This window comes from Mytilus californianus, unplaced genomic scaffold (genome assembly GCF_021869535.1).
Source record: "Mytilus californianus isolate M0D057914Y unplaced genomic scaffold, xbMytCali1.0.p SCAF_3, whole genome shotgun sequence".
Taxonomy (NCBI): Eukaryota; Metazoa; Mollusca; class Bivalvia; order Mytilida; family Mytilidae; genus Mytilus; species Mytilus californianus.
In genome coordinates, this window is record NW_026262679.1 from 120,560,494 (window position 1) to 120,588,415 (window position 27,922).

A 27,922-nucleotide genomic window follows, 5' to 3' on the forward strand; every position below is an offset into this window, starting at 1 on the left:
TCCTATAAAATCAATCGTCCCACGAGTAATTTCCGAAAAAAGTGACATTTAAATTTTGAGATGGTTCTATAAACAGACCTACAAGTTCAAATTTAGATTTTTTTTCTGTCAACGGGATTGAATGTCGTTTTGGGTGGCGTGTACGCCGTCCGAAGTTGATAGACGTCTTAATAAATCTAAAAACTGCCAATTTTCATTATATCATGCGTGAGGGGATCGGTTCTGATTGAGGACATCGTGAATGCGTGAGGGGAAGTGCAATCATATCTTTATATCGAAAAATGCAACAATCACTGCAAAGAAAGGCAGGTAACTTCCATAGTTTTATTGAAGTTCATACTAAATATAAATTGACAATGGAAATGGCTACAACGTAGATATAAGTGGATTTAGATTAGATTTATGATTGACTATGTTTTTTTCTCGTGTGCATGTATTAAGACTTAAATCTATGTTTTAGTTGTGAACGACGCAAAGCAATTTCCATATCCACAACAGATAGATTTTGGATGTGATCTTGTGCCGCATCTTTCTTTGTGTTCCACCAATGTATGCTGATAGGAAAACTCCCCTCCACAAATGTCACATTTTAATTTTCCCGCGTGCTTCTGTCTTATATGCGCCCGGAGACGGCACAAAGTTGAAAATTACTCCTGGAAATCATTTGTGTTACACTGCGTGAAAAGGCTTGGCTCCCATGTGGACCACAGATTCATGCCTTCGTTTACTATCTTTAGATGAAAATGTCTTGTCACAGTAGCTGCACTTTGTGTCTAGTGTGTTTTCATGTACCAGCTTTACATGGAAGTTCAGCTTTGGACGTTGAGTATATGACTTATCACACTGCAGGCAATGGTGGCGTGTTCTATCCATCAAAAACATAGATTAAAGTCTTTATACATGCACACGTTAAAAAAAACATAGTCAATCATAAATCTAAACCACTTATATTTAACGTTGTAGCCATTTCCATTTCCATTTCCATTGTCAATTTATATTTAGTATGAACTTCAATAAAACTATGCTGGGAACAGTATATCTAAGTCAATATATATGTTCCTGAACTATGCAAGTAACTTGCCCTTCTTTGAAGTGATTGTTGCATTTTTCGATATAAAGATATGATTGCACTTCCCCTCACGCATTCACGGTGTCCTCAATCAGAACCGATCCCCTCACGCATGGAATAATGAAAATTGGCAGTTTTTAGATTTATTAAGACGTCTATCAATTTCGGACAGCGTACACCCCACCCAAAACGACATTCAATCCCGTTGACAGAAAAAAAACTAAATTTGAACTTGTAGGTCTGTTAATAGAACCATCTCAAAATCTAAATGTCACTTTTTTCGGCAATTACTCGTGGGACGATTGATTTTGTAGGAGTTTTACTCCATGCACAACAGTAAATGATACATGCGTCTCTTCGTTAAAGTATTCACCACAGCATAGCATTCTCCGATTTTCAATATTTTGATCAGTTAAATTAGAAAATTGCGATTTAGAAATGTACATACCTTTCGAAGCGGTGACAATTACTCCACTCAAGCATAACCGGAAAATCCTCTCACGGTTTTCATTGCAGAACCGATTGTTCTGCGTGTGTAGATTACCAGCCGTGTATATGTGTAACAAAAACATGTTTACTAATAATATTGAATGCTGGTATTTATCCATACATTACATTTTTAAAAAGCTGAATATTCATAATTTGGAGGTAAAGCTTAACTTTTTTATCAAGTCAGTTAAGCAGAAACTTCGTAATAGTTTTGTAAAATTTTGGAACACAAAAAGAACAGATACAAAGAGTAGTAGATTAGATACTTATTTCAAACTAAAAACTTGTTTTTCTAAAGAAATGTACCTATCTTTAAACAATTTTCAATTGAGAAGTGCCATATGTAAAATCAGAATCAGTGCCCATGATCTCAAAATAGAAAGAGACAGGTATAAATTTTTATATATAGAAAGATACCAAAGGCTTTGTAAGAAACATGAGAAATGTACTCTAAATCTGGTTGAAGATTAACAACATTTTATTACTAGTTGTCCAGCATACAAAGATGATAGGGAGATATTTTTCAAGGAGATAAACAGTATTTGTCCTAATTTTTCATATCTCTCTAATGAGGCAAAATTTGTTTGGTTATTTACTAATGAAAATTTGTCTGTACTTAAATATTTAGGGAACTATATTATTACATGTCTAGATGTTAGACGAAATGTAAATTAATGTATGTAATAACAATGATAATTGTAATGATTTTATGGTTCTGGTTCTGCCTGGAATTAAATGTATGTGATTTATATAGAATGGAGATAATAACATGTCTGAACTTTTTAATGTTTCATTTCAATGTATAAAAAAAATGTTTTTCTGTTACAAATCATGATGTATTATTGTATGTGTACATGTCATGCTGCCCATCATGGGCCCTTGATTGGAATAATAAATCTTCTTCTTCTTCTTCTTCTTTTCGCGAATTAGAACTACACCTTTTCATTGATATCATTTGGTGCCAAAGTTTTTAATTTTCTTATCCAAAATCTTTCCCGAGCGATTCTATCCTCCCTAGACCAAGCAGTGTTGTGGTCTATGATTGTAATGGTCAGTCGATTGAGATCTGCCTTAGTGTTGCCAGGGGATCTCAAATGTCGACTGAGAGGAAGGTCTGGCTTGCATTCATAGTCGCTACGATGGCCGTTCATACGTTTGTGAAATGGCTGTTCTGACTCGCCAACATACTGTTTACCACATTTACACTGTAGAAGATACACAACATTTGTAGTCTTGCAATTAACATTGCAAAATATGGTGTATTCCGTACCAGTGGAGTGACTGTTAAAAGTCTGGGTATTCAGTATTTGCTTGCAAGTCATACATCGTTTGTTTCCGTATCCCTTGCAAGAGCCCACAGACGAAGAGTCTGATTTAGAGGATAAATCAGCTCTCACCAGTAATTCTTTAAGGCTTTTGGGCCAACGGAAAGCCAGTACAGGTGGCTCTGGAAAGATCTTGGATAGTTTAGGATGTGTTTCGATTTCTTTCCAATTTTTGCGGATAAGGTGTGACAACTTGGGATGGTACAAACGGTATCATAAGCGCTATATATGTTACCATGATTATATTAAAAAGTGTCCAACATGCTCGTGTCCAACATGCTCAACAGACCTAGACTATCATTCATACTTTTGAAAAATCTTGGTCTGCCTCTTTTGATTGAATACTTGAATTGCATAATTACATAACATGAAATAAGCAGGAGTTTTCATAATTTACAACAGGACAATAACAAAAAAACATATAACTACCATTGTATTTTTAATGAGGTGTATCATAGAAATAAGAAAATGTGGTATGAGTGCCAATGAGACAACTCTCCATCCAAGTCCCAATGTGTAAAAAGTAAACAATTATAGGTCAAAGCACGGTCTTCAACACGGAGCCTTGGCTCACACCGAACATCAACCACTGAACAACAGTCTCCTGACTTAGGACAGGTGCAAACAAATGCAGCGGGTTTAAACGTTTTAACAGGCGCCAACATTCACCCTAACCTGAAACAGTAGTGTAACATTACAACAGAGAAAGACACACTATAAAATATCAATCATACATACTTTACTGAAACATTACAGCAGATTTTGATTTATATAAAAAAAAAAAGGGGATTAAGGTATATTTAAACCTGATCGCAACCCAATAACAACATGTATTTCGGGGGGAACATTCAGTCTTCTTTGTCTTGCTCTAAATTGCCTGGTGTCTAACCATTGTAAATGATCGAAAAGAAATAATCAAAGATCTTCTATCAACACACATTCTTGAAATAACGAAAAACAAATATTTTACTAAAATTGATCACTGCCAGGGTGCCTTGCCATGGACAGTCTCTTCTCCTCTTCCCCCTTTTTCCAAATCTCGATCAGAAGTTACAAAATGTACACAAAAATAACTTCTTTTGAATGAATCTTTTTTCAATCGGTGATTCATTTGTAGAATAGATTAAACTAAACTAAAATGACAAATACATATATGTATGGACTAAATATGCAATTCAAATGAAATGCACCTAAGTGCATACATGTTCTTTATATCAACAACAGTTTACACATTATTTCAAGGAAGGCTATGATTGGGAAAATTCATCCTCTCCAAAAAAAAGTTTTTGGAGTGAACTATGATGCTCTGGATGATAACTTTACTACTAGTATTTATGCATGACAGTCATGAATGAAGAATAGAATGAAAAACAGCAATACAAGTGCTGTTCCTTTGCTGTTTGTATTTTTTGTATTTTTTGCTATGCACGTACTGATTTTGTGTCATGGATGGATACTCCCAGAGGCGGATTTAGGGGGGGGGGGGTCAGATACCCGGGTCCCGTTATTGAGCTACATATATGGTTAATGCATACATTTTTTTCATGTCCCACTCCAAACGTTGCCTAGTTTGGGGTCCTGGGCCTCCTCCTACATCCGCATCTGACCCCATATCCTTTCTTTTCTAGTATTCATGGAATTTTACATCTGTGATGCAATGGCTTGCTAAGTTGGTGTCTCTCAATAACAAAGAAATGTGCACTCAGTGTTGTTTTTACCTCAGTTGAAATTTATCAAGTGTTATTTTTATTTGATACCTTTTGTAGTTTCAATATAAACATGAACGAGCAACAAAGAAAATAAAGTAGAACTAACGCAAACACTAAATGAAGAGAACTCAATTGATAGGAAGTGAGAACATGTGTATTAGGAAAACATTAATTTTATTCAAAAACATGGTCAATTCATATGACATGTTCATGGGAAATTCACGTGAGAGCTCAATTCACGTGAAATATGTATAAGCTCGATTCTCATGAAATTCATATGAACTTTTTCACACGGAAGCCAGGTAAGCAAAATGTGCCTTAGTATGGATTACCTTGCAACAAGCCACTTACGAACCCCTCAGATAGTTGTTGCAAGGTTTTTTAGGTGCAGAGACCTTGGCACTCATACAACACGAGTAATCTGATTAAACATCCCACACAGACAAACGGACGGTCCTCTTTTGCAAGGGTATTACTGTCTGAACAAGAGAAGTCGAGAAGCCCTAGTTCTATAACCCAACCAACTCTTGCTAACGTGCTATAACGATGTCGACGTGTTAAAAATATATACATTTTGAACCCAGAAAAATATATACCGCCTCGGTGGTCTCGTGGTTAATGATTAATGAAACCATGCCTGAAGTAATTTTAGAAATGCATAATTGTATGTTGTATTAATATTAGTGTACAATGTATTTTAAAATATACACACACATGCAATATAGTTCCTTATAGGTGCACGAAGAGAGCAGTCGTGTAGCCTTATTCAATCCTTTTTTTAATGAAATGAACATTTGGTTCAAATCAAACCGCGGTTATCATTAATATAAGTATAAATAGATAAGAATATACTTATGGATACCCTTTTGTCACGGCGTTTAATTGTTTATATTTATTGACCCCTCTCTGCCCACCCAAAAACAGCCCACACAAATACAAACTTCACAACAAAGAACAAAACATTAAACATATCAAATATAACAAAAAACAAAATAAAATAAAACATAGGCAGAACAAATTTGCTTTTATAAATTTATAAAACAACACCAGATCCTTAATTTATTTTCCGTATAAACAAAGCAAAACAAAACAAAACAAAACAAATGAATCTTCTCTGTAATTATCAAATAGCTCTCTCAGTTTTAACAATTTATTACCGTCCGTTAAGTCTCATCCAATGATGTTATCACAAATACAATAAGAGATGTGTGTATACCCCTCAGCTGACCCTCATCACTACACAAACATCAGTTGCCATCATGTCACGTAAAGAATGTTTATTAAAATTATACGGAATTATATGCTGTTTTCAATCAGGTAAGAAGATTGATTTACATTTTTTATGAATTAGAATTCAGAACAAAAAAAATGTTTAGAAATACTTGAGTATTATAATATCATGAATATGTTGATATTGTTAATAATTGCCCTATGGCTACTTGTAGAACAACGTATACATGAATTTGTTATTTTGATATTTTTATACGTCGAACGATCCTCACAGACTCCATGCAGGACTGCCTATTTACGGACCCAAATGAATAAAGATACGAACTTCCGGTACACCCATCTGATGTTCAAGCTAGACTATTGTCTTTTATAAACCCTGGTATAAATTTTATGAAAAAACAAATTTATTGTATAAGTAACACCAGTGTAACATTTATATTTCAATAAGAATTTTACTATAATCGTTGAGCTTTGGTTGGGATGGCAGCCCCTCCAACCCCCACAAGCTACATTGTTTATAACTGCATAATCATCAATGTTTTAGTAGAACATGTAGTGTAGAAGTTTCATGTTTTATCTCATGCTAATTTCAGCGCAAACGATTGATTGAATAAACATGCATTTTCTCGTTCATAGATATCTTTATGTTCTAATAAATCAAACTAAACCGAACATAAAATATTTATCTAATAAAAACAAACACTTGTTTATAGGGATACCTCGCCAGTATTTGTGCAGCAAGTTTTATTTTATCAAATCTATGTTCAAAAGTTTGGATCCTCAGCGGTCAGTGTGATTGATTGATTGTTCGTTAAGCAACCAACAATCAATCAATCACACTGACCGCTGTGGATCCAACTTTTGAACATAGACGATCTACAAAATAAAAAATCTGTATGTAATAACATAATCATCATATAAAAAAAAATGACAATGAAAAACAAATGTTGCCACAAAAAAAGGTACAGTGCTCAAATATTTTATACTTATTGACTAGGTATGACTGGAATAGTAAGTTTATTGTCCCCCGAGTAGCAACTATTACCCTAATACAATAGGTAAAACGTGACGTCGTAACTCCTGTGGTTTTCTCAACATCCTCCAATCCCGAAGCTGCAGTTGGAATTCCGCGAAATATAATGACGCTTGCGGTCAAATAGTTTCATCGAGGGCAAATAGTTGGAAACTATTGACCGATTAAATAGTTCAACGCTTACAATTTGAAAAAATAGTGAAAATATTGTGTACTTATTTTATATAGAAAATGATAACTGGGGTATAATAAATAATCATATTCTGTATATTATGGGTGGTTGCGAATGAAATTTTGGCATAATACCATCCAATGATATTTAATTTGAAATTAGATAATAGACTTGTTTAAAATAAGCATGCAGACAAAAAAATGAAAAAGTAATAATGGATGCACTTCGACGCGGTTTGCAGACACATCAGATTACTTATTGGTGACACACAAAACAGGTTAAACGTTGTTTGTAAACAAAACAACGTATAAAACTTCAAACATAAAGACGTGTTCATCTCACATTAATAAATACATGTAGATATGGACTTGATACTTAAAAAAAGAAATCGACGTTTGTCGTTGTGATGAGAGTGATGCTGCACCAACTCCCTCAGATAAAGTTGACCATAAAAGGATTCGATGGTTGTGGTTATTCCTTTAAGATCCATTGTGATCCTATAGCTCCTCCTGAGTTTGTAAATCTGTGGCTTTCACATTTTTCATCATCATCATCACCATCCTCCTCCTCTTCCTTCTTCTACTCCTCCTCCTCTTCCTCCTCCTCCTCATCATCATCATCAGCATGTTCATGAGGAAGTTAAATCCAGAAAACACTACGGACACTTGCACCAATGAGGTATTGGGAAATTTCCCTGTATTTGTTTCGCTTGATTATAGTGTCTAAATGTAAATGTTTAAACTTTTTCAAACTATTTTTGAATATTTTGATAAAATCAAAATGTTAGTATGGGTAACATGTTGCTGTTGAAGGATTCTAATATCAACTTTTTCTGAGTTTGTCTAGATTTTGATGCACGTTAAATTTTTGTAGAAAAATTTTACGTGTGTTTTCTTTTTTTTTTATTTTGTAAATTTTCAAACTTTTCCATGTGAGGCTAAACGTTTTATCTCCAATTTCTATGTAAAGTATCTTCAAGCTATTGAAAATGTAAATCCGTCAATTTTGAACCAGATAAGGTTCTTAATTGTATTGAGATATAAGGGGAAGATATTGACAGACATCCACTTCACAGCTTTTAACAGATACGACTCCAACACTGACTACCTCTATAATGTTGTGGGTTTTGTGGTTAGCTTTGTGGTTATTATCAATATTTCTTTTAAAAAAATCTTTTCATTTGACAGTTTCAGGGTTTGCAGCAGGACCACCCTTTTCAACATGTCTGACACTCTTCCCAAAACATCACGGACTAGAAGCACAAACAACAGAACCGCCATATACCATAGATATACAGGAAAATGATTACATTCCTGGACAAGACATTCACAGTAGGTATCCCTTTTCACACTTGATTTTACTGGAAAATAGGCACAACATAACTTACCATGCACGAAAATGTCTATTTTAGTAGCAATCCCGTAATTTTGGATTACAAACCAATAAAATATTCGTATTCGTGCACGTGGGCAATGATCGTTACAGCACCGAAGAAAGATTGTGTAAAGGGGTTAACATATCTTAGTAATTATTGATATTGAAATATGCATAAAAACTACATCTCCGTACATGCTTGATGAATTGTTTAATTACCATTGACAAGTTAACACATAATTTTTTGCATGAATTATCAAGGTAAACTGTCAAATGTTAAAAACAAAGATAGTGGTAATAAGAAGATCTTCAATCAAACAAAGATAGTGGTAATAAGAGGATCTTCAATCAAACAAAAAATGGTAAACATACTTTAATGTCATTATGAAGTTAGACCTTACCACTTATTTATGTAATTCATCAATTAAGTATTACATTGCATAGATGTTTTGTGAGGATTCCATCATTCTGATTGACAGAAAACAATAATGAGGTGTTTTGAAGTCTATGTATAATATCAAATTGGTTGTTGTATATTTTCTCATTGATAATACTTACATTTGCAAGTATGAATTAGTCGTTTGTGTGTTTTTCGGTAACAAACGCAACATCAATGACAAAGTTTCAATAATGCGTAGGAATATCAAAAGCAAATCAACCAAAGAACTTTATTTATTCTTAATTTCTTAGTTTTAGCATTTATATGTTACAGTAATTTAAAGATTTGAATGCTTATTTTATTAAAGTTTTATAAGAGTTTCTTTAAAATCGCTGGCAATGCGCACTTTTTATATATTTAGCGATTGATGCAAAACTGTGACGTGCCTATGTCAACAATTAATCATCCCTAAAGATACTCCCGAAAGAAATGTTTAATCATTTTAGGTTTTGACAGCAAAATATCACATTGTTCATCAACATCTTCAACATATAGGACCTTTAACAGCTTTTTTGCAGTTTTTGTTTTTGTTTTATTTATCTGAATAATTGTATTCACCTACAATTTACACCATTTATCCCCCCCCCCTTTTTTTTAAACTGGATATAACAGTGAAAATGTTGACCCTATAATAAAAAATAATAACTTTATTCATGTTTAATGCCCTTTAATCAATACAAATAGAATAATCTTAATTTAATGAAACAGTTGTTTGTGAACCTGATAGAGATTTCTTCTGTGCTGATAAATGTTATAAGACTTCTTTTTGTTGAAAACCTTCAGATGCCCCCAGCTTTAAATATCTGTTATAACCAGTACATGTATACTTGGGTTTTTATTTCATATTTATGATAATGAATGCGTCGTAAGCAGGGCCGCAACTACATTGAGGCAAATGAGGCAAATGCCTCATGTTGGAAATTTCCACACAAAAAAAATAAGTTGAAACAAAAGCTTGTCTTCATATATGTAAATTGAGAATAAGTGCACATGATCTTAAAATTGAGAAAGATAGGTATAGTAAAAAATACATAGAGAGAAGTCAGCGTCTATGTCATCACTGCCTATCACATGGATCAAATTCTATTGAAGATGAGACCCATTTCACAGTAAGTTGTCCTTTATATAACGAACAGAGAAAATTATTATGGGATAAAGTAAACAGTTTTTGTAATAATTTTAAAGAATTACCCAAGGATAAAAAATATTTCTGGCTGTTCACAAATGAGCATTTACCAACTCTTATGTGCCTAGGCAATTATATAATTAAGTGTTTAGAAATAAGATCCAGGTGGATACAAAATATATAAAATTATTATGCAATTATTGTTAATGTTATGTAAGACACATGATGTGTTAGGCTCTGATCCTGTCCAATATATGATAGTATTATATTAGGATATAGTTTTTCTTTTTTCCAATCATATTGTGCTTAATATTGTTGTAAATGATGCCCTTTATGGGTTCTTGATTAGATTAATAAAATTCTTATCTTATCTTATCTTATTAAATTGTTTTCACGGCGATTGTCTTGCAAGGAGCAAGTTCTGTTCACCCTCTGACGTCGTCCCTGTTTTTTCGGGATCCATATTTCTCATTTATTTTTAGTCTGCAGTGTTGATTGTCTATTGTTTGTCGTTATGTGTCTTATATCTGTTCCCAGGGTTGTCTTTTGTTCATTTAATTTGTAAATTAGTAATTTTGTTTTAAACTTGAGTTTTATAATATTTAAGGACCTTTTGTCTAATTTTAAAAACTACTTTAAATTGTAAAATTATTTGAAATTAGCTCTCGCATTTTTGTTCTGAGGCGGCGTTAAGCGAACACCAATCAATCAATCAATCAATCAATCTTTATGACTATGGCTTCAGTTGTCTAATATTCCTTGTTGTGAACGTTAATTCTCTGCTTTGCGTAAACTTAAGACTTGGGAAAGATCTACGATGACTAGTGAACGGTCATTTGTGGTTTGGCAATGTTACCGATGTCCAGATATTGTTCGAGAACATTGTTTTAAGAAGATACGATGCTACCGGATATCGAAAAATTCGTCGTTTTGTCATAGAAAAATTAAACTTTATATTAAACAATACAAAACTGGCTCCCTTTTCTGTAAATAAAACTAAAACGCTGACATGGGTTAAATTAAAGTGAGACAACCCAATCTCCCGGAATCAAATCATTTAAAAAGAAAATAATGTATTGCCATGTGACCTTTTACATTGAAGGACTAAACTGACATTGAGCCGTGTTCAGGCCCTAAAATAAAAAATAAAGGGACATGGAGGAAATGTGCATGGGACAAAATCGCACACAATACATAGACAAAATACAAATTATCAATGAACAGTCGCTGGAGGGTCTTCAACAATGAACGAATCATTCATACCCTACAACAAGGTCAAGACGGCCCCTAGCGTCGACTTAAGCGGTACTTAAAGTATTATACTGTGAATAAATTTTAAAGTCACAAAAATATTACACCAAAGTCTTAACACAATACAAGACCAGAACAGACAGATACGACATTAATCAGCCGATATACATATCAAAACTGCACAAAACAATATACCAATGAGGTCTAAGAACTGAGTCTACCCTGAGTGTACCCTTTTATCCCAGTTAGGAACTACATCAACTTGTAATTGAATTATGTTATAAAACTGAATTCACATAGTTATATCAATGATAATCAGCCCCCTCCTAACTTAATTTGAAAAAAAACATAATTGACAGGTACATGTATAATACGTTTTTCTAAAAGCCAAAACTCCATAACAAAAAAAACATAAAAACAGCAGCCACACACTTGACTATGTGAATTACGAATTTTGCGTTATATAACATATCGGTCTTTTGATGTTGTCCCTAAAAACTAAAAAGTCTTACACTGAATCTATATATTTTGCTTTGAGACCAGAATATTATCGAAAAAATAATTAGAACAAAAGTTGCTTTTTAGTTTAAGAAAGGGCCCGGGAAACTCTCAGAATGCACGATTTTGCGTATTTTCCCCCCAGACCCCTCGGCAAATAAATTTTGCCTCACTTTGAAAAGAGGTTAGTTACGGCCCTGGTAAGTATGAACAACTATTAAACATAATTGAATGATATTGAAATATAAAAGTAAACATTAATGTCAATACGTATTAATGATGAAAAAACTGCTTTACTTTTAAAAATATGAAGCAGTTATTGATATTGTAATCCCTTACGGCCTCTTTTGACGATAATTGACATTGAGAATGAAGTGATCGTTATTTAAATTGGGGTGCGTTTGACTAAAAGTCCTAAAACATTAAAGACTTCTAGAAATTTGAATAGACATTAGACATTATTTTTATTTACCAATCATGGGCCCTGGTCAGGCAAGATATATAAACATCATAATACAATAATAATAATTATAAAATATGCAAGTTTTTAGTGAAAATACACAATACACAAAGAAATAAAGTAAAATATGAGCAATATAGGATAGTATTACAGTATGAAGCATTTAGTGTAATGAGGTCGATTCTATATATATAAAACAAATTAGATATAAAATTTATCAACAGGGAACAATAGAACCAGAAATATAGTTTCTCATTTTGTAGTAGTTCTCCTCATGACCAGTGCACAGCTGCGAGGAACTTTATATCACCACAATGCAAAGGTCATTCAGAACCAGCTACAGATATTATGAGATTTTCCCCAATAGTGGTTCTCCTCATGACTAATGCACAGCAGCAAGGGGTTGACATTTCTACTGAGCAAGAGTCATCAAGGGACGGTGCTCTAGAACTCACTAAAGGGAAGTTATAAACTTCAAATGATAAGAAGAAGCCATCAAAACTTTTCATATTTCTTAATGAATATGCACAATTCTGATAACAATTTCTCATCTCCATTATTCATTAACCATATCAGTTTTTTGAAAGGGTCTAGATTATTAAAATTCTTACCACAATTATTTATTATTGTTATCATACATGTATCTTTTCGTTTGTCAGATAGACTATCACAGTTAAAAAGAAAATGTGTTTCATCTTCGACCTCATTACTACAACATCTTTGACATACTCTATTGTGTCGTGGAGTATTATTATATCTACCTCTCTCTATAAGTAAATGGTGATCAGATATACGAAATCTTGTTAGACTCTGTCTTTCTTCAAATTTTTTAACAATATTTTTCGCAACCAAAATTGGATTTAATAGTAACATATGTGCATAGTTTCCCTTCTGAGTGATTATTGATATTTTTTCCCCAATCTTTCAACATGGCAATTTTAAGTTTTCTGTTGTCAATTGGATTCTTTCAACATAGCAATTTTAAGTTTTCTGTTGTCAATTGGATTACCCCTGTCAGAGGATGTTAGACAATTATTGATCAGTGAAAAAAGTTTCTTAGACGACATATACCACGACGGTTTCTTTGACTCATACAATTTCTTAGATTTCAAAAAGGCATTGTATAACAATGGGAAGTTAGTGCCAGATTGTTCTAATCTGTAATAGTATTTAATCATTGCTTTAATCATGTTAAAATATATTGGCAGTCTTCCCAGCTCAGTTAACACAGCAAAGTTAGTACTTTTTTTGTGGAGCTCCAAGAATAAATTTACAGAATTCAGTATGAAGTTTTTCAGCAGATAATTTAGAATAAATATGGTCAAATGAAACAATCCCATTTCTAAATTTACCAGACATTGTGTTAAAGGCACCCCATATCTCATAACTGTATAAAAGGATGGGTTTGATGTTATGATGTAATACATGCATGCTTGTATTGACTGAAGGATGCAAGGATAGAAAATCTTTAGACAACTTAAAATAGGCAAAATTAACGTCAAAGAGGTAGATCGTAAAAAATGTACGTAATTGTATTCGCAAACTTTTTACATTATTTTTTTTTTTTTTTCATTCTGTACTGCTCCATGTAATGTATTTGATGTATTTTGTTGTATTGATGTCACTTGTAGTTTTTGTTTATCCGTGGCTCTATGCATAAACTTTGACTTGATTTCCAAGCATGTCTAAAACAAGAAATCCTAGTTTATAGGGGTTTACATTTTTTTTTACTTTTTTATTTAAATTTTTTATATGTTATTGAGAACTAATAAATCCTTCTTAATCACTCAATAATCCTTAAATGCAATTAGGTAAGAAGTTTGCAACGTTCTATAATCTAAGATGTTACACGTAACAACATATGAGTATAATGCTTTTAAAAAAGTTCCACGTCTTCAAGTAGTAAATCACTTCTCATTTCAAAAACAAATGCTTTTTCTCGTAATTCAAATCAGAGGCGGATTAAGGGAGGGGCCAGGGGGCCCGGGCCCCCCTTTTGAGGGAAATATTTGGTTGATTATATAGGGAATCATTGAAGCATGACGGGAGCGGGTCCCCTCTTAGGCAGTCAGTGGGCCCCCACTTATGAAAATTTCTAGATCCGCCACTGCAAATCTTGCTCCTTTTGTTTTGTAGATCTTACTTTGTCTTTTTTGAACATTTCCTCAGTTATATGTGATGATGTGTGTGGTTGTGGTGATTTATATATCTCGTTTTGCTGCCTAATTATATTATGTATTATGATGTCTATGACAAAACCCAATGGGTAATTGTATAGAACAATATAGGGCAGCTATCGGGTTATTTAACTTATGTCAATGCACATCTAGACTCGGCAGTTTTAACTCACGAACTAGTGATAGCTCTTTAAAAGAAATATTACTTACCAATTCCAGATGCTCGTTACTCGTCGACTTTCTCTAACTTCTCCAGAGCTTAAGGTTCCACTAAAGTAAAAAAAAAGGACACTTCATAAACACCTAAACTTTGCCTGTATTTTTCAACCTATAATGAGTAAAGTCCTTAACTATGAGAACATAATTATGTTCATTTAAACATACTTAACATATACACATTGTGTAAATTGTAAATAAACTTGAATTTGTTATGTTGTGGCCAAACCGGTTCTTGGGGCGAACACTAAATTTTCAAAAAAATCTGGAGGCCTGCGAGACGACTTTATTTGTTTAAAATTGGTATGGACGAATACTGTTATATCTAATGCAGGGCAAACTCATGTTGATTTTTCAGAAAATGTATTGATTTTCGAGTTTCAGTTAATTTCATGTATCTAGGTGAACAAATATCGAAGGTACAATACAGAAATTGGACAAATATGCCATTAAAACATATGTATGTGACAAATCAACATGAGCTTGCCCTGCATTACATGTAACAGTATTCGTCCATACCAATTTTAAGCAAATAAAGTCGTCTCGCAGGCCTTCAGATTTTTTTTTAAATTTAGTGTTCACCACAAGAACCGGTTTGGCCACAGCATAACAATTTCAAGTTTATTTACAATTTACACGGTGTGTATATGTTAAGTATGTTTAAATGAACATATGTTCTCATAGTTTAGGATTTTACTCATTATAGGTTGAAAAATACAGGCAAAGTTTAGATGTTTATGAAGTGTCCTATATTTTGACTTTAGTGGAAACTTAAATCCGAATATAGATATTGTTTTTCTGCTATTTGTTTTAAATTTCATCCTAATTATTGGAAATAAAGAGAATAATCTAGGTCCGAATTCAGATATTACTACTGAATATACCTCCAGTATAAAAGAAACCTCACTATCCATATGCAACATAAACATACGTAGTCTAAGAAATAAGCTTAATTTTCTCCAAAACATTACTGATGAATTTGATATAGTAACTATAACTGATACTAATTTGGATCCAAGTGTTAACATTGATGATTTGCAGCTTTCCTCATTTTCGAAGAATATAATCTGAAAGGATCGTAAGAGTGCCTGCGGAGGTATTGTCATCTATGTATCCATCGCACGTGAAGGTGAACTCGAAAACCACATTGATGAGACAATATAGGTGGAGATTGAAGGTAAAGGTCAATCATTTCTTCTTTGTTGTACTTATAGGCCTGAGTGGACGGACAATGACTTGTGGACAAGACTTAATTATTAGCACATACTTACAATTGCTTGAATTTGCCTTCCAATTTTCATAGTACATACTTTTCCATGTACTAAGTAACTTCGCATGAATGACCACAAGGTTAAAATTTCATTGTATTGTAGTCAAGATATTAAAACAAACATTTGCCACTGGCTATTTTGAAATAAAATGCTGTGTTCCAAATCAAATGAAATAGTGTGTTATTAAGTTTGACAATGATTTTTAAATATCCTGCTATTTAAATCTTTGGATCTAAAAATGGTTTTGACAATTGCAAGTTTCTTTCAATTAAATAAAGAGTAACACATATGGTTCTTCATGCCGTGATTAGAGTACAACAACGCTATCTTAAAATTGTGATAAATTATCATCAATGCGATTACTTTGTAACAAAAAAGTGTTTACTATGGAACTTTGTGAAGGTAAATTACGGCAACTTGGTGATGATTTTTTAAAATCTCTGCAGGAAGTTGATCTATTTCGTCATGAATTGATTGAATGATTGATTATTGGTTGCTTAATGTCCAGTGGCAAATATTTCATGCATGTTCGGGACGATGCCTTGGATTGAAAAAACAATTGAAGAGAATGTGCCATCTATATATTATGATATATACATATTCTGATAAATTCTTTTAGTTTTTACTTTGAAATAAAAAAAACTAAACCTCTAATCTTTGAACTTAGCTGGTAGTTGCTTTTTAGTACCTATCCGCTAGACTATCTATCGGGACAAACTATCTATATGTTTCAAATTTATCATAGCTTAAGTTTTACTGTAAAATTAAAAAAAAAATGCTTTCAAAACATGTAAAGCTTTCACTGCAATTTAATTGTTGCCTGTTTTTGGTCAATTAATTTTATTATCTTACAATGTAAAGAAGTACATGTATAGTAAAACACTGCTTTATATCAATAAACATACTTACACCAACAACTTACATCTTTTCATTCTGGAGTCCAGGGTCTTTTGAAATCGCATATTTTACAATGATACTAGTAAGTAGATTTACAAAACAAAACTTTGTTAATGAGCTCAGGTTTACAAACACCTGTGATTCAAGAAGTCAGCCATCAATAGACCAATTAAAAGATTACTCGAGTTGTAAATGTGTGCTAAATTGGATAATCTATAGAAAGGTATATACTATGAAATTAAGTGCTCGGGGCAAGCCCCTCGTTCTAAATTTCATAGTATATACCTTTCTATAGACTAGCCTAGACTTCACTGGGATTGTGTTACCAGCTAAGGGAGAATATTGTGATAACAGGAGATTTGAACTCTGATTTATTTTCAATCATAATAATAAATTTTATGATACAATGAATCTTTTTAATCTAGAAAATGTAATAAATAAACCGACAAGGGTGACTGGACATAGTAGCACATTGCTAGACCCGATAATAATCAGCGACCCAATAAATATCTATTGCCGACGTACTTAAATTACCGTCTGAAATAAGTGATCACGATGCATCTTTAATATTTTTAGAATGTCCTAGATTTGCATCCAAATCATTCAAAAGAGAAATTTGGTTGTACGAAAAAGCAGATTTAAATAAATTTTCTTTAGGACTTGATTCTGTCTGTTGGGATGAACTTTTTTCTGATGTTGAGGATGTTGACGAGATGTGCAATACATTTACTCAAAAACTCCTTGACATTGCAAGGCAGAGCATCCCAACTCGACATGTTTACATACGAAACAATGAAAGACCATGGTTTGACAATAATAAATAAAGATTCTGGTGATTTACCCCCACTTAATAATATTATTCACGACGAAAGCATGGAATATATAGTGTACGGAGACGACGAGAAATGTAATCTCTTGAATAAATATTTTAGTCTGATTTCTTCCCTAGAGGAGGAAGGTGTTCCCATCCCTGAAATTGAACCAAGAACCAATATTTTTTTAAATGATTTAGTAATCGAAAAAGATGAAATGGATGATATAATTACAATTTAAGATCCTTATAAGGCATCTGGTCCAGATGTCATAAGCCACAAAATGCTGAAAATGTGTCCTGAAAAAAATAGCAATTCCTTTAAAAATAATATTTAATAAATCCTTCCAATAATGTAAAATTTCCCACCAGCTGGAAGACTGCAAATGTAATTGCTTTTTTTGAAAAGGAGATAGTTCGTTACCATCTAACTATAGGCCAATATCGCTTATAAGTAATGTAGGGAAAATAATGGAACGAGTTGTTTATAAACATGCAAAGAAATAAGTTAATATATGAATACCAGTCTGGTTTCCTTCCAAAATGTTTAACAGTTCACCAGCTTTTAGAAATTTACAGCTGTATTTTAAATTCACTAGAAAATAAAGAAATTAGCTGTTTTGTTTTCTGTGACTTTTCTAAAGCTTTCGATAAAGTTTGGCATCAAGGATTGCTACATAAAATGAAGTCATATGGTGTGAATGGGAATTTATTGAATTGGTTTTAAAAGTTACCTGAAGAACAGACAACAGTGAGTTGTTATTAAACAATCTTCGTCAGAGCTTTGCAGTATTTCAACTGGTGACCCACATGATTCTGTTTTGGGACCCCTCTTATTCATTATCTATATTAATGATATCGCTGAAAATTTGATCTCTTTTATGTAGATTATTTGCCGATGACACATCTCTCAGCCACTCTAGTCGTGACACGTCACAAATAAAATCAGTGATCCGTCACGACCTGAGTGAGCTGAGCGATTGGTGTTAGAAATGGCTGATGTCCTTTAACCCAGAAATGAATTTCATATTCAATGGTAAGAATACTCAAGTTACAGATTTCCATAAACATTTGGGTGTTACATTTAGTAAAGATACTAAATGAAACACCCATGGGGAAGGTATAAAAAATGTATCGAAACATTTGAATGTACTTAGAAAATTAAAGTACAGGGCCCGTATGCATAAATCCACTTATTAAGTTAAGAAATCCAATGGTAGTACTAATTTATCGTTGGACACGTAGAAAAATCCGTCCGTTCGGAACAAATCTTAACTTAAGTAGCTTTATGCATACGGGCCCAGATTAAGTAGGAATAATTTAGAAAAGCTATACTTGGATAAAATTGGTGTGGGTTATTGTAACAAATTAGAGCAGCTGCAGCTTGAGGCAGCCAGAATTGTAACAGGTCTACCTATTTTTACTAGTAGTAGAATTATTTATGATGATATTGGTTGGGAAACTCTAGCTGAACGAAGAGAAAGGAGGAAGTTACAATTATTTTATAATATTCAACATAATAATGCACCAGCCTATCTTTGCAATTTAATTACACCAAAAATCCAAAGTGTAGCTGTTTACCCCTTACGTAATGGGAATGATATAATACACCCTTTTTGTAGACTTTCATTGACCCAAGAATCCTTCATACCTTCAACTATACGACTGTTAAATAATCTTAATGTGATTACCCGCAACATTGACTCTTCAGGTAAATTTAAAACCGAATTAAAAAATATTAAACTGAATTCAAAAGCCAAGTACCTAAACATTATAAATTTGGCATTCGTAAACTCAACATCATTTTGGCTCAACTTAGATGCCCAGCTTCTTTTTTGAATCATGATTTCAACAAGAGTCAATATCATTTCAGATCCGTCTTGTCGCTGTGGTGCTAAGCGTGAAGATGCATATCCCTTCTTTTTTTAATGTCCTTATTATGCGAATTTAAGAATCAAACTATCTAACAATCAGAACTGGTTATCAGAGAACTCTCCACTAAATTTGAACATCTTAACCTTCGGTGATTCGTCATTAATTAACTAATGATGAAAATGAAAGAATTTTAAAGAATGTATATGAATTTATTAAAGAGTCAAAGAGGTTTCTAATTATATAATATAGCAAACTAAAGTGCATATACATGTATATTATGTACAACCATTCACATCATCACACTTCATTTTTTTTGTACATATCCAATATATATAATGTATTGTTTGCATGCATGCTTTGTAAATACTCTATTGTTATAAATTGTTCATGGGAGAAGACTTTATAATTTTGATTAACTTGTGTCTCATCCTTTTTGCATATTTAAGCAAATAAAATATGTTTAAACTAAAAGCATTTTAGCAGTTATCGATAAACATCAAAGATAACCGCTTACGGTACCGTTATAATTATATATTATATTGACACTAGATGTCTTCTTTATTTTTGAACCATATACAAGAGACTGAAGAATTCTTAAGATCATCGCCGAAGACTTTCCAGTAACTGTAAAGATAAACATCGAGATCATTAATGGAAGCTATAGATATCTTGGGAGTGTTTCTCCTAAACATTTATAATATTCATCTCTTCCTAAATTCTAAAAATAAGTACTTAGTAGTAAGAACGATGGTTTAAAATTAAGAATAAGAATTTTGACTCTCAAAAAAAGAAAGATATGTTTCAATCCCATATGTTAAGAAAGGGATCATATCTTGCATTATGCCAAAAAAAAAAACAACCAAGTTTTCTAGCTCACCTGGTCATATGTCTTTAAGGGCCAGTGTTGACTATTCAATTCTTTTGGCGTCTGTCGTCCATTGTGTCGGTTAGATTTTTCTTCTAGATATCTTCTCATCTAAACTGCTGATGAAAGGGGAACCAAACTTTGCGAACTTATGATAAGTATGGCTAGTTTCAGATTTTCATTCGATGCACCTTTCATACAGGCAACGTTAACGATTGATTGATTGATTGATTGATTAGTGTTTAACGCCACTTTCAACACTATTGTGCTATTTCGTGGCGGTCAGTTTTTATTGGTGGAGGAAGCCGGAGTGCCCGGAGAGAACCACCAACCTTCGGTAGGAAAACTGACAATCCTATTCAATTAAGATTGGAGTCGAGTGCACCCTGTGCGGGATTCGAACTCACAACCTCAGTGTTGACAGGCTATTGATATAGTAGTTTGACTACTTTTTTTCCTCTTGGACCACTCGGCCACCGAGGCCCCGCAACGTTTACGATGTTTCAAAAGTAAAAGAAAACGGCGAACAAATCATTGTGATATGATTGTGTTGGTGTCCGTGGTTAGGCTAACAGGGACTATATGGCGATTTGGTGACTTCCTAAAACGCTTACATTTTGTTAAATAAATATATATATGAATGTTGGATTTTGTAATTTGAATTATCAGAAAACTGTATTTAATATAAAAGCTTAAAAGTTTTAAGGTAAAAATATTTTGTACTTTAAAATTGTTGTTTTTCTTTAAAAAATAATTTCGTGATATTAAGATTTGTAATTTTAAGCTATTAATTTTGAGATGAGATAAAAAAAAAAAAACAATGAAAAAAAAAATCAATTGCAATCGTTTAAGAAAGATTAGAAAGATATAGTAAATATCCGCCCACTCAAACTCATAAAATATCAAATAGAATAAAAGTCCCTCCTAACTTTAAGAAATATAGGATTATATGAATTTGAACTTTGAAGCTGTAGAAATATAAATTGCATCGGTTCTTTATGGAGATGATAAAAAAAAAATAGACTTCACAAAATGTCTACTAAAAAAACTTTTTCTTTAGAAAATGCATAGGATCCTTCCTAGATATACATAAACAGGGCCAGTGATAAGACGTCTGCCAAATTCTATTAACGAAACCGACTATGCACAATGTAGCCAACATTTGTGGACCACTACAATAACAACTAATAAACATTCATGTGTTTAAGACTTAGACTTAAATAAAGTTTATGAACAGAGAACAGTATTTTTTTATTTCCATTGAATGTTTGCCTTCCAAATATTATACTGTAAAACTTTTTATTTAGTGACCGTAGGAGGAAAGAATGGAAGAAAGTTTATGGGTTTGCAAATAGCAGTTCATCGTGATAAAGGAGACACGGAAGAACTTATAGGAGAATTTACCAGTTTTCCATCAGAAAAACTGAGAGCAATGAACTGCATAGATGGTAAAAAGGTATTTGAGATTTCATTATAAAATCTCTCAATATTAAATAATAACAACATTTTTGTAAGGTGTTATTACTACAGAAAATCATGTTTGTTAGTTTGTTGCTGTTTAACACCACTTTCAGTGACCTCGGCTATATCATGGCGGCAAGGTTTTTTTTAGGGAGGAAGCCAGAGTGCCCGAGGAGAACCGTTGAACATCGGCAGGAAAACTGTCAATTCATGTCATTGAAAATAGGAGTCTAGTGCATCTCGACACAAGCAAGGTTCGACCTCACAATCACAGAGTTGACAGGCTAGTGGTCACTGTACATGAACTACTTTGAACACTCGGCTTCCTAGGCCCCAGATAATCATATGAATTTCAGATTGGCTTCAATAATTGAAAGGGGATGAGCCATCATTCTTTGTGTATATTTCATTATCTTTTACCGGCTATAGATACTACATCTGAAACAGAAAACACAGATTAAATCTGTTGTGCACGATTGTAAAAGCCATTGTATGTCATTGGTAATCGAAGTTATTTAGTCTGATGTTAAATTTAATAACATCAGACTAAATAACCAGTGATCATTTTATACCAAAGGAAGAGACTCACCAATCACTTCTTTTGAAAGTATCACCTTTCAAATAATAGAGGCTTACCCAAATTGGGACACACAAAGTAGAATACAGAGTGATGTTTGATGCACTACCTACAAACATGTACTCTTGAACCTGCTGGGCTCAATGAGATAGATGAAACTCAGTTTTATCCCAAACAAAGGAATAAATCTTGACCTTCATACTATTAACACAACACAATTTGATCTATAAAGAATTGAAAGAAATGTAGTATGATTCAGCTGGTATGATTATCTGCAAAAGTTTCTTATTAGCTTCCGATTTCATCCGAATATCTACACGCGCCTGATGAACCTAGATTGTGAGGGGACATATTATACTGATCGATCTTAGAAACGCAACACTAGATTATTCTTTTTAATTCCCATTTTCAGATAATCATTTTTGTTTAAAAAAACTTATGAACAGAAATTTCTTTCATTACTTCATTGTTTAAAAAAATTGGCAGTTCGAAAGTTGAATTGATTACGTCATTTTTAATGTTCAATTCATGTGGTATACTGTAACACTGAAACCCTGGTTTTCCCCTTACCAATGAATGTGTCACCGTCAAAAACAATGACTGCCTGTAACAAACGTCAAAATGATTGTCAGAAAGGTCGACCAATTCTGTTCGGCATGTTTTTGGTTCTGTTTTGCACGTTCTGATTTTGCCTTTGTTCCACCCATTACAATGGGTTTTGGCAGTTATGCGGTTGAAATTTAAGGGCTTTAAATGTTTTTCTGCAGTCGATTCTTTGGCAGTTCAGTTTATGGGAAACATTTATGGCATGAGTCTGTGCGCAATGGCATTCGGCAATTTGATTAGCAGTTGACGTTACGCCCGTAAACATGTCTCGCAAATGACGTTGAGAAATCAAATTCTATTGACGTTGCATTGTCACTACATGTTGATCTGGTCATTGATGGTCATCAACAAATTCCGTATACCTGTATCGTTGTCGGAAGGACAGTAAGACGAGTTTCTGACATCAAAATGTCTGGTTGCAGCACGTTCACATTTTCCTGTTTGCAGTATTCTTATGGGCTAATTCAGTTTTTTTATTTCTCAGTCTTGGCAATATGGAGATGCAACATTTTTTAACTGATTTAAGTGTGGCCAAGGATTGGAAGAACTGTTTCACGAAGAAAATAAACAGCTGCGCCATGAGCGCATGATACGCCTGTCGTCTTGTGTGTGAATTTTTATGCAATAAGCATAAACCGTTTCTGACATAGGGCGTGACATGCGAAAACCCCCCTTTTTTTTTACAAAAAACTCAATATCTCTAAAATAAAAATTTTGAATCAAAACCAAAAAGTATACAGATCTTTAGATTAATATAACTAAGAAGTGTGTAAAATTTTAAGCAATAATCATAAATTGTTTTTGAGATACGGTGCGACATGTGAAAACCCCCCTTTTAAAAAAAAAATCATTATCTCAAAAATAAAATTTTGAATCAAAACCAAAAAGTATACAGATCTTTAGATTAATATAACTAAGAAGTGTGTAAAATTTTAAGCAATAATCATCAATCGTTTTTGAGATACGGCGCGACATGTGAAAAACCCCTCCCCCTTTTTTTACAAAATACTCAACAACTCAAAAATAAAATTTTGAATCATCACAGAAAAGTATACAGATCTTAAGGTTAATATAACTAAGAAGTGTGTAAAGTTTTAAGCAATAATCATAAACTGTTTTTGAGATACGGCGCGACATGTGAAAAACCCCTCCCCCTTTTTTAACAAAAAACTCAATATCTCTAAAATAAAATTTTGAATCATCACCAAAAAGTATACAGATCTTAAGATTAATATAACTAAGAAGTGTGTAAAGTTTTAAGCAATAATCATAAATTGTTTTTGAGATACGAAGCGACATGTGAAAAAAAACACACACCTGTTTTTAGTTACTAAGTCAAGTAACTCAAAAAGTTTTAATTTTATATTCACCAAAAAGTATACAGATCGTTTGACCATCATAAGAAACAACTATGTTAAGTTTCATGAAATTTGGATAAGTCATTCTCAAGTTACGGTGCGACATGTTTACGCCGGACAGACAGACGGACAGACAGACGGACGGACAGACAGACAGACGGACAGACGGACAGACAGACGGACGGACGCCGGACATTTGTATACCATAATACGTCCCGTCAAAAATTTGACGGGCGTATAAAAACCTGAAAAAATCTTTTATGGGTTCCAAAATTCGCTTCAAGAAATTCGTGCGACTTCAATAATCCGGTATGTTCAATAAGCACAATTAAGTCAGATGTTGATTTTTTTTTAAAGAGAAAGAAGTATGGTAAGCATGAATAGTAGTTGTATGAGGATCAAACATGATTTGGTAAAAAAAAAATCAACAAAATGAGTGTTGCGTTTTAACGTCACTCAGTATATTATATGAATCCATAACATATCATTAGCGTGTTAAAGCTACATTTACAGTGTTGCATGATTAAACAAAGACGACATTTTTGCAAATGAATTGCGCTTTTTTTTACAGAATATGATAGGTCATAAGAACAACGATATCGTTACAGAGGTCAATATTACTTGGAAAGCGTCAGCTGTAAATCAGGGAAATTTAACGATTTTGTAAGTGAATATTGGCGGATTTATATATGTGACAAGCCGTTCTCGTTAAAACTGTGTTAAGGAAATTTTTTCAAGAAAAAATAAACACTGAGACTAAAAAAAAAATCATGCCGATATTAAAAACTTTAAAACACATGATTGAGCGTTACAAATTACACTCTGATGTTTAGACAAAACACAACGAGATTAAAAAAAGTTTAAAAATACACACTGAATTAAAATTACACACTAAGAATTTTACAAAACCTCCGAGAATTAAATCTTAAAATATACAAAATCCTCATTACGCTTCACATATATGCGACACTTTTCACAAAAAGTCATAAGAGTAAAAATACTCGTAATTCAAATTTCAGTATTACTTACGATCAACTTTAATCGTAAGATTTTTTGTGAAATGAATCGCTGATTCTTAATTCACGCCGAATCAGAACAGGTATCACCATTTTACATTCTATTTCATATTACACTAGTATTTCCATTGTGGAGAGTTTTGACATCTTCTGGATAAATATCATGAATCCATTGCCATCACATGTCGACATTCCTGTGGTTCCAGTAAAGCAGGTAAGCATTTAAGTCTTAGTGGAAGAGAATACCTTAAAATATATTCATGCTGGAAAGTACACGTCATTGAAGTTTTCTGATCTATATTTTCGCAGGTCAATAAACGAAGGAGAACTCGTTCTAGTTTTGGTTTTCATTCCTGTTGTAAACGAATTTGCGAAATGTCAATTTATACAAGCCTATATACATTTATACGTGCTCAATGATTATCTAAGGAACATTACCGTTTTGAATGTCTTGTGATCAGTCAAATAATATTATTTATTTTCTATATTTCAAAGGTTTTATGCTGTTCCTTAAATCTAGCTTTTTTAAAATGTTTTGTCCCATTTTTATTTCAGATAAGTAAACACGAGAACATTAATATAGACTTTGAAGAATGTGGGGAAAGCTTAGGTTGCATTCTGTATCCTTCCTACTGCACGGGAGATGACTGTTACGCAGGGGCCACATTCAGAGATGAAGGCAACCGAACAAGGTTTAAAGCGTTTGTAGAAATCAACGAAGGCTACATATCATTAGGATTTTCGGATGATCGATTAATGGTAATAGCACCGTACATTTGTTTTTTTTTTGTAAATGTTAGAAGAAATATCTAGTGTAAATGTTAGAAAGAAGAAACAATGATACAATCCAAATGTGAACATCTAGATGTCGACTTTTAGCAGGCACAATACAACGTGTAATTTATAGATAAGATTAAGACGACCGGTCCTTTTGGTTTCAATATTTTATTGCTGTATCTATAGAAACAAGACGTATCGACAAATAACTTATATTACCTAAATACTTGAATTTTAGAACTCTATGTGTATAGGGTAATTAACTCAATTGAATTATCGACTTAACTTTTATATTTGTTGGTCGGTCACTAGTCATCACTGACTTTGTATTGATTGATAGTTTATCTCTTGCCTGGTAAACTAAATAAAATGGTACATGCATATCCGATTCGAGACTAAAGTACACATAATTTAAATTTCGAATGAATTAAAAAAGGCAAAGTTTTGAAACAACAAAAACATTTAGTCTCCATAATGTATCGCAATTGAGATTGATTGATGTTTACTTAACGTCTGTCTAGTGGCAAATATTTCATGCATGTTCAGGACGATATCATAATTTAGATAAATATGGCCATATTGTGACATGCAAGACAAAACTTCAAGGTAATATAAACAAGTGAGGAACAATTGTCTATGTAACAAAAATAAACAAAGAAAGAAAGAAACAGTTTCATCAATAATATCTGGAGATAACAAGGAGATAACAAAGAAGATACCAAACTAAAACATGAAGTCTTTATTTTATTTGTTGACCTATTAATAGGGAGACGACCATACGATATCCTGCACCTTTAAGGACGACCAGTATACTGTACAACATGGCTACAATCCATTATATTTCAACTACAGACAGTATAAGGTATGGAACTTATCAATAAGCTTATTGGTTTTTATAGGGATACACACAAAAAAAGGAGTCAATGAGATAAATTCTTGTGATTTTTCCATTCTTGTCAAAAAATATATCTAACACATTGTAAGCACATTTTACATTATGGTTAAGTTAAATAATTTTTTATGATCATCGATTTTTGTTATGATCATCGATTTTGTCATGATTTCGTCTAAATAAGTGTGAATATATTCTTTAAAGGTACGATTCTTGATTACTCACTTAGCAAATTCGTCGTATAGAACGTGTTAATATAATTTCAGAAAGATGAAATTCACGATATGACAGTATCCGTTCAGGATGGAAAACTTTATTGTGAATTTACACGACCAAATTATATGAGTGTGGTGAATATGATGAAACCAACAGAACGACTAGGGTTTGATCTTAACAACGACTACTATGTTATGATTGCTTGGGGATATTTGCATAGAGGTATAGTATATCAGCACAAACATCAAAACTGTCATATTGTCGCACTGAAGTTTTTATTGTGCTTTGATAGTACCACCACTGAATCGATGCCATTGCTAGTGTACTGTCGGTAGACATTGATTCTAGTGATGCATGTTTAAGTTATTGTTCTAAATTTCATTGCAAAAAATGTAATTCTTTGAAAACTAAGTTTACAGCTCTCCAGAGTTGATTCCAAAAGGATTTTCCTATTCGATTTGGTTTTGATCTTCTAACTAAATGTGTATGTATTTGGCTCCCTAAGTTATGACCTTCAGCGTATTTGGTGAGTATTCTTCCGTAAACACACACTGTGTACACTCATATCCGTATTGCGTACGTTTATATTACTGTATCTGTGTTAGTATACCAATACAGAGTGCTGTCAATATTCTGAAATTAATGGAATAACTAGGGATCAAGCTTGACAATCGTATACTTCTGTAGGTGATTATCAGTCCTTGAGAGAACGCTCTGTGATCATCCAGCGCT

At 33.0% G+C, this 27,922-nt stretch overlaps 1 protein-coding gene across 1 annotated transcript in view; it reads left to right on the plus strand.

The window, feature by feature from the left end:
• Nucleotides 1-5,785: 5,785 nt before the first annotated feature.
• LOC127735983 (putative ferric-chelate reductase 1) overlaps nt 5,786-27,922 on the plus strand; it is a 32,507-nt gene continuing 10,370 nt past the window's right edge. Inside the window, exons 1-8 of the mRNA XM_052246478.1 lie at nt 5,786-5,909; nt 8,215-8,358; nt 21,595-21,743; nt 24,861-24,952; nt 25,426-25,519; nt 25,861-26,064; nt 26,849-26,944; nt 27,241-27,412. Of these exons, the coding sequence (XP_052102438.1) occupies nt 5,852-5,909; nt 8,215-8,358; nt 21,595-21,743; nt 24,861-24,952; nt 25,426-25,519; nt 25,861-26,064; nt 26,849-26,944; nt 27,241-27,412 (1,009 nt within the window). The 5' untranslated portion in view covers nt 5,786-5,851. The remainder of the gene's footprint in view (nt 5,910-8,214; nt 8,359-21,594; nt 21,744-24,860; nt 24,953-25,425; nt 25,520-25,860; nt 26,065-26,848; nt 26,945-27,240; nt 27,413-27,922) is intronic.